The sequence below is a fragment of the Gekko japonicus genome, unplaced genomic scaffold (genome assembly GCF_001447785.1).
Source record: "Gekko japonicus isolate JY-2015 unplaced genomic scaffold, Gekko_japonicus_V1.1 scaffold63, whole genome shotgun sequence".
Classification (NCBI taxonomy): Eukaryota; Metazoa; Chordata; class Lepidosauria; order Squamata; family Gekkonidae; genus Gekko; species Gekko japonicus.
In genome coordinates, this window is record NW_015168654.1 from 2,001,319 (window position 1) to 2,019,773 (window position 18,455).

The window sequence follows — 18,455 nt, forward strand, 5'->3', positions numbered from 1 at the left end:
TGGCAAACTCCAGGTGGGGCCTGGAGAACTCTCAGTATTAACAACTGATCTCGAGATATTGGTTGGAGAAAACACCTGCTTTGGAGGATGGACTGTATGGTATTATATCAGGCTGAATTTTCCTCCCATCTCTAAACTCTACCAGCCCCAGGTTCTACCCCCATTTCTCCAGGAAATTCCTAATGCAGTTGGCAACCCTAAGGGATGAGAAGGCGTCCAATAGCAATGGAAAGATGCTGGGCACATATATGCAGGGTTGTACAAGAACTAGACCTTGAGGAAAGGAACAGAATCAACTTAATAAAAAGGCCGAATGGTTCGCGCTTGCTAGCTGCGAACTCTTGCACTTTGAAGACCATCTCACGAGAAGAGCCATTTCTAAACAGGCCTCGAGCACTGCCCCTCCCTCGCCAACCACTTACCGAGATGATTCCTGTTTGTAGATATCAATTATATTCTCCACCAGAAGGTTGCGCTGCAGGCCGTAGACGCCATGTCGGTCCAGCACCACTTCGTGGCGGCAGGATGGGCATCGGAATCGGCCTCCGGAAGACACTGAAGTGGAGCCCCGTGACTGCCACAGAGGGTTGGAGGCCTGGATGGGAGCGAGAAGAAGAAGGCAGGGTCAGTGGGGTCCCCCGCCTTTGAGGACTTGAGCTTACTGTCGCCCGGTCTGAACTACCACTGAAGGGGCCTCTCCGTCTCTGAGCAGCATCAGGGCCGTTCCAGTAGCCCTGAAAAGGATATGCTCCAGGTTGCGTGAGGCAACTTACCTACCCTTGCCTGCCCTGTTCCTCTTCACCCCGGCCGTGCAGGAGATATGAGGGGACCAATTTCTAGGGGCGCTGCTCACATCGGGGACTCACAGAGGCAGGAAAAGAAAGTTGGAGTCCAGTGGCACTTTTAAGACCAACAAAGTTAGAGCAGGTAGAGAAAGAGGTACTTTTCTCCCTTTCTCACAATACAAGAACTCGTGGGCACTCAATGAAATTGCTGAGCGGTCGGGTTAGAATGGATAAAAGGAAGTCCTTCTTCACCCAGAGTGATTAACACATGGAATTCACTGCCACAGGAGGTGGTGGCGGATACAAGCATGGATGGCTTCAAGAGGGAATTAGATAAACATATGGAGCAGAGGTCCATCATTGGCTACTAGCCACAAGGTATAGGTAGGAACTCTCGGTCTGGGGCAAGTGATGCTCTGTAATTCTTGGTGCTTGGGGCGGGGTCAACAGTGGGAGGGCTTCTAATGTCCTGTCCCCACTGCTGGACCTCCTGATGCCACCTAGTATTTTTGGCCACTGTGTTACAGAGTGTTGGACTAGATGGGCCATTGGCCTGATGATCCAACATTGGCTTCTCTTATGTTTTTATTCATTATCACTTGTTGGTCTTAAAGGTGCCACTGGACCCAAACTTTGTTCTGCTGCTTCAGACCAACATGGCTGCCCCACCTGAATCTAGAGCCAGGAAAAGCATGCCTGGTGGTGTGTGGCTAAGAGTCCAGCACAAGGTTGCCAACCTCTAGGTGGGTCCCACCTATCAGCAGGCCCTCCATTATGCTCTGTGTGAGGCAGCTTCACTCATCTGCATTGACCGCAAGTGGCACCCTGCAAACAGGTAAGCTGCCTGAGGCCAGAAAAGCACTCTTCTCATTCTGTAGAATGTGCCAAACTGAATAATTGAGGAGGGAATTTTATAAACGGACTATCGTGTCGTTTGAGTGTTTCTGAAAAATATTTAGGTAGTTTTTAACAATGATATATTTTTGATTTTTGTAATCTGTCTGGAGCCTACACAGAAAAGGTCTTCCTCGCTACTGTACAAAATGAGGATTGTGGTGGATGAAGAAGCACCCCCCCCCCATGCCTGGATCCATCCTTCAAAGGGATACCAGCCACCCTGAGCACCCCCATGCCTGGTAGGGATGTGCAGCTGCTTACTATTTACTTTGTTATTTTATTTACTTTATTTATATCCTGCCTTTCTTCCCAGTGGGAACCCAAAGTGGCTTACATCATTCTCCTCTCTTCCATCTTATCCTCACAACAACCCTGTGAGGGAGGTTATGATAAGAGTGTGTGACTGGGCCAAGGTTACACAGCAAGTTTCCATGGCAGAATGGGGATTTGAACTTGGGTCTCCCAGCGTCTAGTCCAGCACTCTAACCACACTGGTGCAATACCCAAACCAAATAATGCCCGCATGTACATATCAGAAATGCTTATCATTATGTTTTGACATTTGGTAACTGAGAGAACTCCTGCCAACCTAGCAGTTCGAAAGCAAGAAATTGCAAGTAGATAAATAGGGACCACTTCGGTGGGAAGGTAACAGCGTTCCGTGCGCCTTGGCGTTTAGTCATGCCGGCCACATGACCACGGAAACCTCTTCGGACAGCGCTGGCTCTTCGGCTTTGAAACGGAGATGAGCACCGCAACCCTAGAGTCGGACTCGACTGGCTTTCGAGCAAGGGGAACCTTTACCTTTAACTGAGAGAAGCCTCCTCATCTGGTGTCTTGCCAGCTAGTTTCATTTCCTCAGGAGGCAGAAGGGAAAGGGGGCTGGGGAGACTCAGTACATACATGTTTGACAGGGGCATCATCCAAGCAGAACACTTAGCCCAGCCTCCTGCCCAAGTGGATTGTTCGGATCCTCTGACCACAGCATTCCCACCTTCCCTTCTTGATTTACACCATTTGGGAGAGATTTCTGATTCTATGTCAGCATAGATTTTGGTGGCCTGAGATATTCCATTACCTAGGCAGGGGATGGGGTGAGGGTAGTACAAGGTATAAGAGGTACAAGGGAAGTGCTTTGGTCGTACACTATAGTGTGTGCATAAAGTGCCAGCAGGTCACAGCTGGCTTAGGGTGACCTAGGCTCATGGAGTTTTCAAGGCAAGAGATGTCCAGAGGCAGTTTGCCATCGCCTGCCTCTGTGTGGCGGCCCTGGGCCTCCTTGGTGCTCCCCCATGACCCTGCTTAGCTTCTGAGATCGGACAAGATCAGGCTTGCCTGGGCCACCCAGGTCCGGGCATGCTATAGACTAGGGGAGGATATTTTATTCATTCTTTCATTCAGTACACAAAGCACTCTTAGCCAAGCTCCCGAGGTGATTAGAAATTGATAGACGCAGAGATTGCGGCTTTGTCCCCTCCTCCAGTACAAACAGGCACAGCGCCAGACTAGATGAGAAGTCATAGATCAGGGATGCGGAAGGATCTCTGATATCTCTGCGTAAAAGGGAACTGCTGATACAGGATCTTAAATTACTCAATGTCTGTAATTCCATGTAAAAGCACTAAGCAGCCACTCCTCCCTCCCCCCATATAAATCACCCCGCCCAGTTACTGTTAGGGAGGGGGAAACAGATAATCTTTCCTGTTCATATGCAAATAAAATGGGGATCCCATCCAACCAGAAGTGCACAACCTTGGAGAGGGAACAGAAAGCCTTTCCCCATTGCTACATCTTATTTGAAGCACTTTTTTTCCTTCTTATAGGGGAAGTTCATTCCTTTGTGGCCCTTCTGAAGCTACTGCTGAAAAGCAGTGTTCTGACCATGTATTTTGGGGAAGGGGCCTTGCAGCTCTGGGGATAGTGGTCCCTGCTCTGCTTTCAAAAGGCTCCAGGTTCAATCCCTGGCAGCATCTCTACTTAAAAGATTTCAGATAGTAGGTATTGCTATCTGAGTCCCTGGGGAGCTGCTGCCAGTCAGAGGAGGAGTCGGCACTGAGCATAAGAACATAAGAGACGCCAATGTTGGATCAGGCCAAAGGCCCATCCAGTCTAACACTCTGTGTCACACAGTGGCCAGAAATACCAGGTGCCATCAGAAGGTCCACCAGTGGGGCCAGGACATTAGAAGCCCTCCCACTGTTCACCCCCCCCCCAAGCACCAAGAAGACAGAGCATCACTTGCCCCAGAGTCCCTATCTATACCTTCTGGCTAATAGCCACTGATGGACCTCTGCTCCATATGCTTATCTAATTCCCTTTTGAAGCCGTCCATGCTTGTAGCTGCCACCACCTCCTGTGGCAGTGAATTCCAAGTGTTAATCACTTCTAACCCGACCGCTCAGCAATTTCACGGAGTGCCCACGAGTTCTTGTATTGTGAGAGAGGGAGAAAAGTACCTCTTTCTCTACCTGCTCTTTCCCATGCATAATCTTATAAACCTCAATCGTGTCACCCTCAGTCATCGTTTCTCCAAGCTAAAGAGCCCTAAGCGCCTTAACCTTTCCTCATAGGGAAAGTGTTCCAACCCTTTTATCATTCGAGTTGCCCTTTTCTGCACTTTTTCCAAAGCTATAATATCCTTTTTAAGGTGTGGTGACCAGAATAGCACACAGTATTCCAAATGAGGTCGCACCATTGATTTATATAGGGGCATTATGATATTGGCTGATCTGTTTTCAATACCCTTCCTAATAATCCCCAGCATAGCATTGACCTTTTTTATTGCAGTCACACGCTGTCTCAACATTTTCAGTGAGTTATCTACTACAACTCCAAGATCTCTCTCTTGATCAGTCTCTGCCAGTTCAGACCCCATCAATGTGTATTTATATTTAGGATTTTTGGCTCCAATGTGCATCACCTTGCACTTGGCCACATTGAACCCCATTTGCCATGTTGACGCCCACTTGCCCATCTTTGACAGATCCCTTTGGAGTGCCTCACAATCCTCCCTGGTTTTCACCACCCTGAACAACTTCGTATCATCCGCAAATTTAGCCACTTCACTGCTTACTCCCAACTCCATCTTGAAGCCATGTCTAGTGATAGGGAAAGCTAGACTGGCAACATGCATTAGAAGAATTTAACACCCCCACAAGCTCCAAAACCACTGCCAAGCAAGGCCCTCAGTGCCCAGGGAGGCATTCACCACTTTCTAAACAAAACCAGCCAGCCTTCAAAGGCAGTCCCTGACAGAAACACATTACCTTGCGGAGCTGGCCCTGTTTCTTTAGGAAGTGCCTATGCACACCACCTGGCAACTGGATGGGCAGTCTTTGTTCCTAAATGATCAGTGGCTGACGTGTCTTCACAGGCACAAGCAGCTCTTTTTCAAAAACGACACTCCTGGCAGCATCTCCCCTTAAAAGATTGCAGATAGGAGGGATTTTGAAAGACCTTCCTTTGAGTCCAATAAAGTGTCAGAAAAGGCAGGATGTTTTGCTGATGGCACTAGCACCAACTATGCAGTCTGGCCTATGCTCAGTCGAACTGTTCCTGGTTTTCTCTCATTTATGCTCCCAGCTACCATCGCCCTCCTCTCTTTCTTACCACCAAGAGCTGCTGAACAGGCTCCAGTGGGCGCAAGAGGCATCCAAGGCCAATTGCATCAACTGCCTGCACAAGTCAGTTCCCAGGACGTTGGGCAGGAAGGCGTCACTTAATAAATTCCCTGGACTTTGATCTATTTGTCTCCACTGGGGGAGGCACCATCCCAACCAGTCCCCAGCCTCCTGCAGGGGTTTTGAGCCAGAGGGATCACAAGCTTCACTTGGTCACAGTCTGTGGTAACCCTTCACCCCTTGACTACAGCATCGCAGTCTGAGGACCAAACTAAACAGACATGCGATGCCCATGACTCTTTGTCTTTCAACATTTCTGTTGCTTAAAAGCATCTGCGGTGGGAGGGGAAAGAAGAAAATTGAATATGTTCCCCCAAGGGCACTTCGGTCGGGAGGGCAACATCTCCTGGAGATTCCAGGCCCGAGAGAAGCTAAACTTGCTGTGACTAGGGCTGGGGAGTTTTCGGTGGCGGCTCCTACCTGGTGGAAGGAGCTCCCGGAAGAGATCCGGGCCCTGCGGGACCTCTCTCAGTTCCGCAGGGCCTGCAAGACGGAGCTCTTCCGCCAGGCCTTTGGATAGGAGCCGCCGCCACTACTCAGCCCTAGTGAATTAACATCGAACTAACATTGGATTGCCTGGTCCCTGAGGGTGGAACGTAGTACCAAACATGGCTCTAGGATAAGATCAAGGGTAGCTATGTTGAGATAAGATCTTTCTTCTCTTGCTTGAAACTTGCTTCTAATGTATTGTAAATTGTTTATTTTATTGTAATTTATTGTTTTAAATCATATTGTATTGTTTTAACCTGGCACTTAGTGCCCTGTAAGCCGCCCTGAGCCTTCGGGGTAGGGCGGGGTATAAATTCAAATATAAATAAATAAATAAATTGGGGCCACGGCAATAGGCCAAGCCTCTCCCCAATCTAAATAATCCCCATTCAGTGTCCCCTCTAAACTGAGTTAGTGTGAGCTAGCTCACAGTTTTTTAGACTCCAGTTCACAGATTTTCGTCTTAGCTCAGGAAGGATGGCTCCAGAGCAAACTAATTTATGCAGTAGCCGGATCACCACTCACAACTTCAATGGACAGAGCTCACAAAGTAGAATTTTTGCTCACAAGACTCCACAGCTTAGAGGGAACATTGCCCCCCCCCCCCGAGTAAACAGTGTGGAGAAGTTTAGGAGGGAAACCCAGATCAGGGACCACTCTCCTTCCAGATTTGCCAGCATGGAGAGCCCAGCTCCTCCCCATTTCTCCAGGACAGGCACGTCCCATTCATTCAATCACACAACCTCAACACCCACCTCTTACTTTGGAGCTACCGCCTCCCAAGAGAGGCCTTTCTCCAAGGAAACCAATGGGAAGGGCTCCCCAGCCAAGAACTCAACCCTACACACCACCCTTCTGTAGGTGTGTAACTTGCCATTCAGACAACATGACAAGCCCTGTCTCCTAGGGCAGGCCCCGATAATCCATGGAGAACAGCCAGGCAAAGGGAATACCCTCTGCCAAGAATGTACTCAAGTAGAATCGCTTGCCCTTGCTCTGGCTATCTCAGGCTGCCAAGTCTGAACACCGTGCCTTTTGCATTCTTCCTATTCAAACAGAACTAGGCGTAGGAACACCCCAGTCTGCACAGTGTGTATGGCATCAGAATGAATAAGATATGAAGGCAGCTGCTGGAATGGTGAAGGGGCTTGCCTCTAGGTACCAGTACTTGCTTTCCGACCTGGCCGCAGGTTCTTTGATTGCTGCTAGTCTGGGCATCGCTCACATCCATACAGAAGGCAGCCAGGCAAGGAGCTGGGGCTGGCGAGTGTCATAGAGGCCCCATCATCCTGGGTATCCTGGTGCTCTTCTCTTGCCAAGCAACTCTCTAGCAGGCCTTCTGAGATCCAGCAGAGTGTTGGACACTCAGGTTCAATTCCCCACTCTGCCATGACCTTGGGCCAGGCACTCTCTTTCAGCCTAACCTACCTCGCAGGGTTGTTGTGAGAATTAAGTGGAGGAGGGAAGAATGACATGATAACTTGTATGAAGTAAGTCATAATAGTGGGTGTTACAATACCTTGCATGCAAGCCCCATGTCGAAGTGTCAAACCATCTGGCTCCCATTGGCTCAACTCCTTAATTTAGGATTAGTTCTAAGCCTGGGAGCAACAGGAAATACTTCTTTTAAATTCTGAGGCTGGTCAGCAATAGTGCTAAGGGCAGTCCCTCTTCACACAAGCGGGCACAGGAAGCCACCTTATACCAAGTCAGGCTGCTGGGCCCTCTAGCTGATACGCAGCAGTTCTCCAAGGTCTCGGGAAGAGAGAATATTTTCCCAGCCTCCTTACTTATGATCTTTTTAAGTGAAGAAGCTGCCTTGAATATTGTGTGATAGAGGAGATACTAATGAGGAGGAACTGCATGAATGAATCCAGAGGGACAGCTATGTTAGCCGGCTGTAGCAAAACTACACAGGAGTCTTGTAGAACCTTAAAGACTGCCACGTTGTTGTTTTTTACCCTAGCCTAAATTTGTCTGGACAAAGTGAGTCCATAAAAGCTTATGCTAGAATGAAAACTTTTAAACAGGATTCCTGTTTATTTTACCTGAATAAACACTAATGATTCAGAGCTAGAAATGCTAGAATGACACTTTATTTTACTGTATGGGTTGCTTGCTTCCACTGATCTCTCTCTCTCATTCTCTCTCTCTCACACACATACCAATACAAATTTCTTTTCTGATTGAATGTTTAATATTGGGAGTTCAGAGATATCCCCCCCTCTCCATGCCTAAAGCTCTACATTTCTGATCAATAAGTTGATATAGGGTGGATGAAAACATTCAGTGGTAGTTATCCGCTGGACAAGTCACTGGACTAGAGGGCCTTATGCTCTTATGAAAAGATCCACACGCCAACAGGGACTGGGAGACGGGGGTCACAGGCTTCATTATACACTGTGAAAATGTAGGGTTTGAGCCATAAAGGTTGGATCCTACAGTAATCTCAGCTAAGAGTGCTCTTGCTTCAGGTGGAGGCTTCTAGTACTAGAGCAGGGGTTCCCAACCTTTTTGAGCTTGTGGGCACCTTTGGAATCCTGACACAGTGTGGTGGGCACAGCCACAAAACGGCTGCCACAAGAGGTGGAGCCAGCTACAGAATGGTTGTCCCAGCTTACCTTCAATCACACGGTGAAGATCCTTGTGCTTTGATAACAGCTGCTGTCACAGTAACATTTTAAAAAATCTGCACAACCAGTCAGAAGCCTTGTTGAACAAAAGCCTTCACCTGACCCCACCCACTTTCTAAAAACAGCTGGTGGGAGCCATCCATGATGCCCATGGGCACCACATTGGGGGACCCCTGCACTAGAGGAAGGCTTCACTATCTGAGTAGAGTGGCAGGACCCAGCCCATCAAACCGCTTTCTGTTGATCCTCCAGACCATTCCTGCATTTTGCTCAGTATTGTCTCCAGAATCTTTGGTAGAGAAAGGTCTTTCTCAGAATAAGAGTTGAATTTTATACATCGCTTTTCTCTACCCTAAGGAGTCTCAAAGGGGCTCACAATTGCCTTCCCTTCCTCTCCCCACAGCAGGCACCTTGTGAGAGACTTCAGAGAGAACTGTGACTGGCCCAAGGTCACCCAGCTGGCTTCATGTGGAGGAGTGAGGCATCAAACCCAGTTCCCTCGATTAAAGTCTGCCACTCTTAACCACTATACCACACCGGCTCTCAGTGTTTACTTCCTGAAATCCTTTAAAGGGAGATATGCTGCCAGAGATTCAACTTTGGTTTTTCTGAATACAAAGGAGGTGCACAGCCCCTTCCCAAAATCGTGGTGGAAACTGCCATCAAGTTGCAGCTGACTTATGGCAACCGTCTAGGGTCTTCAAAGCAAGAAAGGTTCAGAGGTGGCTTGCCATCGCCTGCCTCTATAACAACCCTACAGGTCTTCTCTTAGTGGTCTCCCATCCAAATACTAACCAGGGCCAACTGAGTTTTGCTTCCAAGATCTGATGAGATCAGGGTAACTAGGCCATCCAGGTTAGGGCCTCTGGAAAATACAAACTGGTTGATCCCTGTCTCTGATCCACTCGTTTGTCCTTTCCTCTCTTTGGCCTCTAGGTGGCACTGTCTAGGCATTGTAGAACCCCCATGCAACTGTTTCAGCTGGAATTTAATTAGAATTCTATCTTGACCGACTTTGCAATTCTGTTCTAAGCACACAACAGGTTGCCCTCAGGCAGAGCATTTAATGTCTCCTTATGTGTTATTTGTAATGAGGAATTTGCTAATCTCATATACATCTGAGGAAGGTGAGCTCTGACACACAAAAACTAATGCTCAACTAAATGTTGTCAGTCTTTAAGGAACTTCCATCTTATCTTGCTTATTTAGAATATATCAACACTGTCTCTCCAGAGTCCTAGTGAAGGCAGCTTACAATTAAAACACATCACAGTATTAAAAACAAGCTATTGGACATAGATAGCATTAAAAACTATCCATAAAACAGACACAGAACATTAGAAAACTGATAAGATAAAAACCCTAATTATAAGTATGGTGTCTAAAAGAAACTTGGTACTAGGCAAGCTTAATAGGGAAAGGTGTTCCAAAGGCAAGGTGCCACCACAGAAAATGCCCTGTCTTTGGTTGCCACCCACATGACCTCTGAAGGTGGGGGCACAGAGCGCAGGGCGTGAGAGGCAGGTCTTAACTGATGGCCTGGATACTATAGGAGAAGACAGTCCTTGAGGTAGCCTGGCCCCAAGCCATTTAGGGCCTTAAAAGATAAGACCCTGGGCCTTTAAATAGTGGGTGCAGGAGGAGAACTTCCTTCTTTTTAAATTGTTGCCTAAAGGTTGTTTGATCCTTGCAGCAGGAGCAGATTTCTGACCACCATGCCTGTGGGCTTTGCTGTTCTGCCAGGGACCCCATCCCTGAGGCCAGCGTGAGCCAGAATGTTGCGGTCTGGAGCTCTCACCCAGAACAGGCACACCAGGCCATCTCTCCCCTTTGAAGCCTTTCTCAGGTATTTACCATAGCAGCTCCTGTGCTCTACCGAAACAGGAACACAAGATAACAGGCTCACAAACCATCCAGTTGTGCTTCCTCCTCCTTTTCTGCATTCCCTTGGGGGTCACCCTGAGGGGTGAAATTTAGCTGGCAAGTTTCTTGGGGCAGGAGCCATTTTTTTCTGCTTATACTCCTGCCTAAAGAGCCGGCTAGAATCAGAAGATTTCCATTGAAAGTGGGAAAGGTGAGGTATAACTATTGCAATTCAGTCAGTCAAGCCCCTCCCACCACTGAAATGGCTGCCTACAAAAGACAAAAAAAGGACAAAAGGAAAATAAGGAACAACGTTTGCACAAAATTTGCATATGCTGATTAAAAAAATTATTATGGAACATTTTATTTTAACATGATGAATAAATTATTTTAAGGTGTTCAAATATTTTCCAAATCATTTCTAAAATATATATATATAGTATCAGATTGATCTAATTTCTGTGCACTGAGGACAAGCAAGTCCTAGGTTACAAACTGAACTCTCCAATGCAAGAATAAGATGCATTTCTTCCTTTAGGAGGTGCTATTGTCAGAAGAAAATAAAAAGGTTTCAGTTTTGTTTTTGCATGTGGGTGGGTATTCTGTTTGTAATAATTGTTTGGGTACACTATATTTTTAATATGCTAGTTGTGATGATTTCATGCCAAGTAAAAATGTCCATAATCATATTTTATGTTCCTAAAGTAACAGAATGACTTTCAATCTAGAAAAGACAAAAGAAATGCTAATGTAGCATTTTTTTCAATTTTTCCGAAAATTTCCGTTTCCCCCCTATTTAGTTTTGTCTTTGTATATCTTAAAACATCATCGTGTTACATGTTAATTCGCTGTTCAGCCCGTCTATAAGTTTGAACCTTCCATTCTAATGTATTTGACAAAGTGTGCATGCACACGAAAGCTCATGCCTCGAATAAACCTTTGTTGGTCTTAAAGGTGTCCCTGGACTCTAAATGTGTTCTCCTGCTTCAGACCAGCATGGCTGACCACCTGGATCTAATCTCATTCTCTCATTTTATCCTGATAACAATAGCCCCGTGAGGTGGATTAGGTTGAGAGAGAGCTTTCATGGGAAGCTAGGGAATGCAATGCTAGCTCTTAGGGTTACCAACCTCCAGGTGAGGCCTGGGGATCTCCTGGAATTACAACTGATCTCCAGACTACCGAGAGATCACTTCCCCAGGAGAAAATGGCTGCTTTGGAGCGTGGACTCTATGGAGGTAAACCCTGCTGAGGTCCCTCCCCTCCCAAAGCCTCATGCTTCCCAACTAGGGCTGCCAAGTCCCTCCGGGGGGCGGATAATCCCCCGCTTTGGAGGCCCGATTTCCGCCCGCCTCGGAATCGGGCCCCGGGGGAACCCCCCCCCGCCGCGTGCACGTCAGCCAGATGTGACATGATGACGCCGGGCACGCTGGGGGCGGGGCCACAGCCATCTGAGGGGAAAACTGAGGGAGCCCCCCGCCGTGAAGAAAAACGGACTTGGGAACCCTATTCCCAACCCAAAGTTGGCAGCCCTGCCTCTTCTGGATCCTAGTCCTACACTAACAACTACCTCACAGTGGCTGTGTGTGTGCTGATGAGGCGGCGCCTCAGGAACCACCACGCTTCCACAGCTGCGTCAGCTAGTCCTACTGGTCAGAAGTAGGGCTTGGACATTTCACACAAAAAACCTCACACACACAAAAACGCTTCCATAATGTTGTGTGTCATTTTATTTGGCACTAATAAAAGCTATCACATAGATTTTAGAAGAAGAAGAAGAAGAAGAAGAAGAATCCTCTAGATTTTACCCTTTTGCTCTAAAAAACATACCAGCCCGGCAGCAGGCCTGAGCCTCCCCACTCACCTGGAAGATGTCGTTGGCACACTTGCGGCACAGGTTGTGCTGGCAGGGCAGGATCACAACCGGCTTGGTGAACATCTCCAGGCAGATGGGGCAGATGAGCTGCTTCTCCAGGTTGTCCATGCTCTGCGAGGTCCCCAGCATCGGCTTGAAGCCCACGGCAAAGTTCATCCCCGCGGCACCAGCGCTGCCCCCGCCACAGACTCCGACAGGCTGTGCAGACGACGCGGCCCACCCTCCCGGTTGCCTGGATCTTGCTCCTCTGTGCCTCTGTCCCCTTCAGGCTTTCTCCCCTCACTCTCTACCCGGCTTCTTCCCCTCTTGTTCAGCTTTCCTCCCTCTGTCTCCCTGGCTTCCCTGCTTGCCACTTGCTGCTCCCTTGGCCTACCTCAGGTGGTTTTCTTCACTCCCGTAAGTTCTTTCTACCCACCCAAACTTGCTTCTCTTCCTCCTTGGGCCTCTCTCACTCCCTCCCGTTCAGCCAGCCTCTCACTCCTGACCCTCGAGCCCTGTCCTGGGGTCCATAAGGCTATTTTTAGCAGCAGGCCTAGGTCACGTGACCCCCATGGAATCCCAGCTGCCATTTTTGTCCCAGTGTTCGGGAGGACAAGGCAACAGCTGTCAGCAGCATCAGGTGACACTTAGTCATTTTCCCCCAACGGCCTATGACAACTTCTGAAGACTGTGGGGAGGGGGGCGCTGGCTCAGTCGGAGCAAGGCTGTACGAGGTTCCCAAGGATGTAAACCAAGGATTGGTCCCACGTCCTGGTCTTAAATTCAAACCTGACTCTGCCAAGAACTCCCACCCCCCCCCCCCCCACTGGATTTTGGAGACTGAAATACAAGAGTCACATCAGAACTACAGCAGAGACTTTAGAAATTAATAAAGCAAGTCCATCGTGTGCAGAAGGAATCCAAAGTACAGACACATGCTCGCTGTCTGTCTCCTCTGAATCTTACCAAATGGATCAGTTTTTCCATAAATAGCCTGAGTTGCATAATCCTGATTATTGGGCTTGCCATGCCCTGCATTGTCTTCCAGTTTGGTGTAGTGGTTAAGAGCAGCAGACTCTAATCTGGAGAGCCAGGGTTGATTCCCCACTCCTCCACATGCAGCTGCTGGGTGACCTTGGGCAAGCCACTGTTCTCTCAGAGCTGTTCTCTCAAGAGCAGTTCTCTCAGAGCTCTCTCAGCCCCACCTACCTCACAGGGTATCTGTTGTGAGGAGAGAAAGGGAAGGAGATTGTAAACCACTCTGAGACTCCCAAGTGAAGAGCGGGGTATAAATCCAACTTTTCTTCTTCCACTGCTTGCAAACCAAACTGCAGCAATGACAATTCAGTTCAGGGTGAACTCAAGTTCTTTCCCCCCCCTGCACTAATGTTTTTACGGTATCCAATTGGTAACTGAAATTTCCTTGTATACTAATAAAAATGTAAAAAACACAACCCTAGCATACAACATGTATTCGCAATATATATAATATAAACAAACAATACAGTATCCAGAGGACGTTTATTTGCCTCTGTATCACCAAGTTCTATTTAAAAGGAGATCTTAAAATGGAAGATCTCACATTCTTTTCTGAAGGCAGATGATGCAGGGCTCTAACCTAAATGTTTTCAAGAGGGACTTACAGTGGGGTCACCACAAAAAAAGAACATGCTGGAAAAAAACATTGGCTAGCCGCTAAAGCAAGGTCTCTTCACGTGATCTTACCTGAATGGATAGGTGTTCACCAGGCTCCTATTGGAAGTGGTGAAAGAGTCCCATATCCCAGAGACCACTTAGCAGGGATGCAAGGAAATCCGAGTTCATTCACAGCAGTGTGAGACTTCTGCTGTTTGAAAACTTAAGGTTTTTTTGTTTATAAAAAGCACTACATTTCAAAAGCTTTCAGCAAAGATATGAAAAAGGTTTTGGTCTTGAAAAGATTACAACTGATTTGGATCCAGGTAGATTTCCCCCCCACTCAGTTGCACCCTCTTTACTACAGGTCCCACCCCACATAGCTTTTGTATGTACAGATCCTAAGATCCCCAGCATAGCCTTTTTTAGTGGTCAAAGGGGACCCTTGTCCCTTCCTTTTTTCACCAGCAGAACTGCTGGTTAATTCCCACCAAATACAAAGTAAACGTGAACACCTGGTGAAACAGTACTCTTGTCACCGTCACATACCTGAGACTAATCTAAGGTAGCCAGGTCCCCAGCATCCCAGACACGGAGACTCCTGGGGGCAGGGTCTGGTGATGTCACACTGAACAGCCGTACTAATGGTTGTACTTCCAGAAGCCACTAGGAATTGTGCCAAGAAAAATGTGGCTTTGAATGGACGGGCTAGTCACACACACAAATAATATGGAAATTAACTATGTGGTAAAATGTCAAGGATGAGATGGTTAGACAGTGTCATAGATGCAACGAACATGAAATTGAGCCAACTTCAGAGGATGGTGGAAGACAGGGAGAGTTGGACCCGACTGTGCGACTGAACAACAACAACAAAAAAGTCAAGTATTGGCAGTGTGTGCCAGGTTATTGCATCTCATGACAAACACTCATATGCAGTCATTGCCACAAGCTGCACAGATCATAGACATAAGGTTTACCATCTGACACCTTGTTAGACTGTCACACCAAAAGGGACAGAGACTGGGAAAGTCAGACAGCTAGATAGTATTTTCTACCACTTGAGGAAAGAAAATCAGGATTGATTCCTGAAGGGCACAGACTCCCAAGGGGAAATCATAAATTCTCAGGACATAAACTCTCTGTGCCCCTTGTTCGTCTGTCTCGAATAGACCCAAGTCATAAAGGACTAAACCTTTACCTTGGGACTCCAGCTTGACCACATGATTTATTAATTTTTTTATTTTTCAAATTTATACCCCGCCCTCCCCAATAGGCTCAGGGCGGCTGAAAGAACTAAGGAAATGAAGGACCTGGCGGTAAGAGGAAGGGTTATCACACTGGGCAGAGGCCTGGGATGGCAGCAGGGCTTTTCCAGTCGCCTTCAATCTGAGGGAATGGGGCTTGTGAGAAACCATTCCTTCACAGAGGGCCTTTATAAAAACTGGTGATTTCTCGATTACTGACAGGGTATCTTGGATGTAGAGGGTAGCCTTGTTGGTCTGTAGCAGAACAGCTCAATTTGAGTTCAGGAGCCCCTTAAGGACCAACAAGATTTTCAGGCTGTAAGTTTTCAAGAGTCAAAGCTTGGACAAAGTTGCTGCTGGACTTGAATCTAGCTATTATAAGGATCTGTTGTCACAATCTCATAATTCCCACCATTTTCAAAACGAAGTCTCTAGTCCTTTTGGTTGCGGAGCTATAGAGATTTTGAAAGAACTGCCAAATATGTGGGGAAGCTGACAGCCCCAAGATTTCAATTTGCCGCCCAGATGAGTATGCAAACCTGAACCTCAGGGCCAAATCCTGAAGATCAAACCAGTGGATCAAATCAGGACCTCTAGGGAGTGCACTCAAATTTAAAATCTTCTTCCTTGGCATCTCTACAGACAGCCACTTAACTCACAACTGTTATCTTAACTCACAGCTAAGAAAGAAAGAAATACAATTAATACTGGGCCAGTTCCAGCTCTTGACATGCTTCATGAGGATAATTAAATAGTCCGATGCCAATTTGAATGAGCGTGATAGATTAACCCACACACTCAAGCCAAAAGGGGGGGGGAATCCAAATGCCTTAGCGATGGAATGACTGGATATAGGGAAATCTGAAGGAAGGAAGAGAGCTGGCCTAGTGTAACAGAGTGTTGGACTAGGGTCCGTCTGGGAGACATGGGTTCGAATTCCCCACTGCCATGGAAGCTTGCTGGGTGACCCTGGGCCAGTCATGCGCTCTCATTCTAACCTACCTCACAGGGCTATTTTTGTGAGGATAAAATGGAGGAGAGGAGAACAATGTAAACTGCCACTGGGTCCCCACCGAGGAGGAAGGCGGGATGTAAATGAAGTAACAAAATAAAGGGGTATAACAAACATATATGGACTCTGCGGAAACCACCCACCAAAAGTCTGTGATGACCCTCTAGCCTAACCTACCTCACAGGCTCAGGTGGGGCAACCATGTTGGTCTGAAGCAGCAGAACAAAGTTTGAGTCCAGAGGCACCTTCAAGACCAACAAAGTTTAATTCTGGGTATAAGCTTTTGTGTGCATGCACACTTCTTCAGATACAGTGAAACAATTTCCTCAACCATTACATATAGCTGGGGGGGGGGGCTAGTTGCCAGGAAGGGCTAGTTAGAGCCAAGATGCATAAGTAACTGGGCAATTATAGCTGAGATTGGATTAAGGCGGTTGGTAAGAAGGGAGCACTCACTGGAAAAGACCCTGATGCTGGGAAAGATTGAAGGTCAAAGAAGACGGGGACGGCAAAGGATGAGATGGTTAGACAGTGTCATCGATGCAACGAACATGAAGTTGAGCCAACTTCAGAGGATGGCGGAAGACCGGAAGGCCTGGCGAGAGTTCGTCCATGGGGTCGCGAAGAGTCGGACTCGACTGTGCGACTGAACAACAACAACAAGATCTGTGAATGGCAGCGAATGAGCATACGAATACAAGAGTCAACCAACAGATGTGAGAAAAAAGCCTGAGTCCAGTGGCACCTCCAAGATAACAAAGTTCAATTCTGGGTATAAGCGAGAACTGAGAGACTTCGCATGTGTAGATGCACACACCTTCGTTGAAACAGATGACCTCAGACGTTACATACAGGTAGGGGGGTACGTCTCTCAGTTCTCGCTTATACCTAGAATTGAACTTTGTTACCTTGGAGGTGCCACTGGACTCGAATTTTGTTCTCGCATCTCCAGTGACACCTTTCTAGGGGTCAAAGATCCACCCTTGCCAACACCTGTGCATGCATCTAAAGAGCACTTCGGTCGGGGTCGCAACACCAGCTGGTGACCCCAGGCCCTAGGGAGGCCAAGCTTGTGGCAACAAGGGCCAGGTCTTTCTCAGTGGCGGCTCCTACCTGGTGGAATGAGCTCCCAGAGGAGATCAGGGCCCTGCGGGACCTTATCCAGTTCCGCAGGGCCTGCAAGATGGAGCTCTTCCGCCAGGCTTATGAGTAGGAGCTGCCACGGCCACTGCCACCACCGCTTCTTTATTGAGAGAGACCACTGGGCGGGTGGGGTAAAGTCTTCCATCACCCCAGTCTTCCCCCCCTGTGTGCAAGATGTTAGGAGCCTATTTATGCATATGTAGAACTGGTTTTAAATCGTTTTAATCTTGTATTTATATTTGTAATTTGTATACTGAATGCACCTGGTGCCTTATGTGAGCCGCCCTGAGCCCGTTCGCGGGGAGGGCGGGGGTATAAATGTCATAAAATAATAAATAAATAAATAATCATCTATCAGTCTTAACCCAGGTCTTCATTTTGAACTGAGATTGCCGGATGAGAACAGAGAAAGCAGCACTGATCATAACAGAACAAGCATCTCTCTGGCGAAAGAAACTGGATGGTGCCAAAAACCCAGCCAATGGGAGAGTGCCAGACTGAAGCCTTACCGGAACACCTGGCCTTTGGCATAAAGGCCTGTATCCTACCGCACTGCTCAGCAAAGTCAGAAGCCTTCCTCCAACCAAAGAGCACCTTAAGTGAGAAGAAGCTGCCTTGGGCCAGAGGAACTTCCTCCAGCTTGAAGTAAGGCACCACCCCAAATGCATTTGGAAACTCAGAGGCATTCATGCAGTCATCACAAGAGTCATTCCAAGCAGCCTTATAAGCAAAACAGAGATGCTGCGTGCCATTGTTCCTGGTCAGCACAATGCAAACATGTGCAGTGGCTCAGTCCCATCCTATAAACCAGGACATTCCTAAATGACTGGTCTTCCTCACAGGAAGCAGCTTGGGAGACAACACTCCAGCTTAAGCACACAGAAGAATAAACGAGCCAACCAAGATCACTACAGCACTTGAAGTGTTCAAAGCATTTTGCGTACCTCAGCAACCCTTACAACTGCCTTGCAAGGTAGGCAGCTATTCCCAGGGGTCATTTTGTAGAAAAAGAGGTGCAGGAGCTCATTAGCATATCATTATTGGCTCGACCAATGGAGGGACAATCTCATGCATGCACGCTCTCTCCCATACGAAGCAGAAACAGGAAGCAGGAGGAAGGGGTTGAGGGAACTGGGCAAAAAGAGCTGCGATATGCCTACAGCCACCACCATATGTGCCCGCTCCTGGGCTTGTTACTCCCGGAGCGCCATTCCTG

At 47.7% G+C, this 18,455-nt stretch overlaps 1 protein-coding gene across 1 annotated transcript in view; it reads right to left on the bottom strand.

Annotated features, from left to right (window-relative positions):
• TRIM54 (tripartite motif containing 54) overlaps positions 1-12,721 on the bottom strand; it is a 35,070-nt gene extending 22,349 nt beyond the window's left edge. The window contains exons 1-2 of the mRNA XM_015415176.1: positions 12,212-12,721; positions 423-595 (exon numbers count right to left, since the gene is read on the bottom strand). Coding sequence (XP_015270662.1) covers positions 423-595; positions 12,212-12,379 — 341 coding nt within the window. The 5' untranslated portion in view covers positions 12,380-12,721. The remainder of the gene's footprint in view (positions 1-422; positions 596-12,211) is intronic.
• Positions 12,722-18,455: the final 5,734 nt, after the last annotated feature.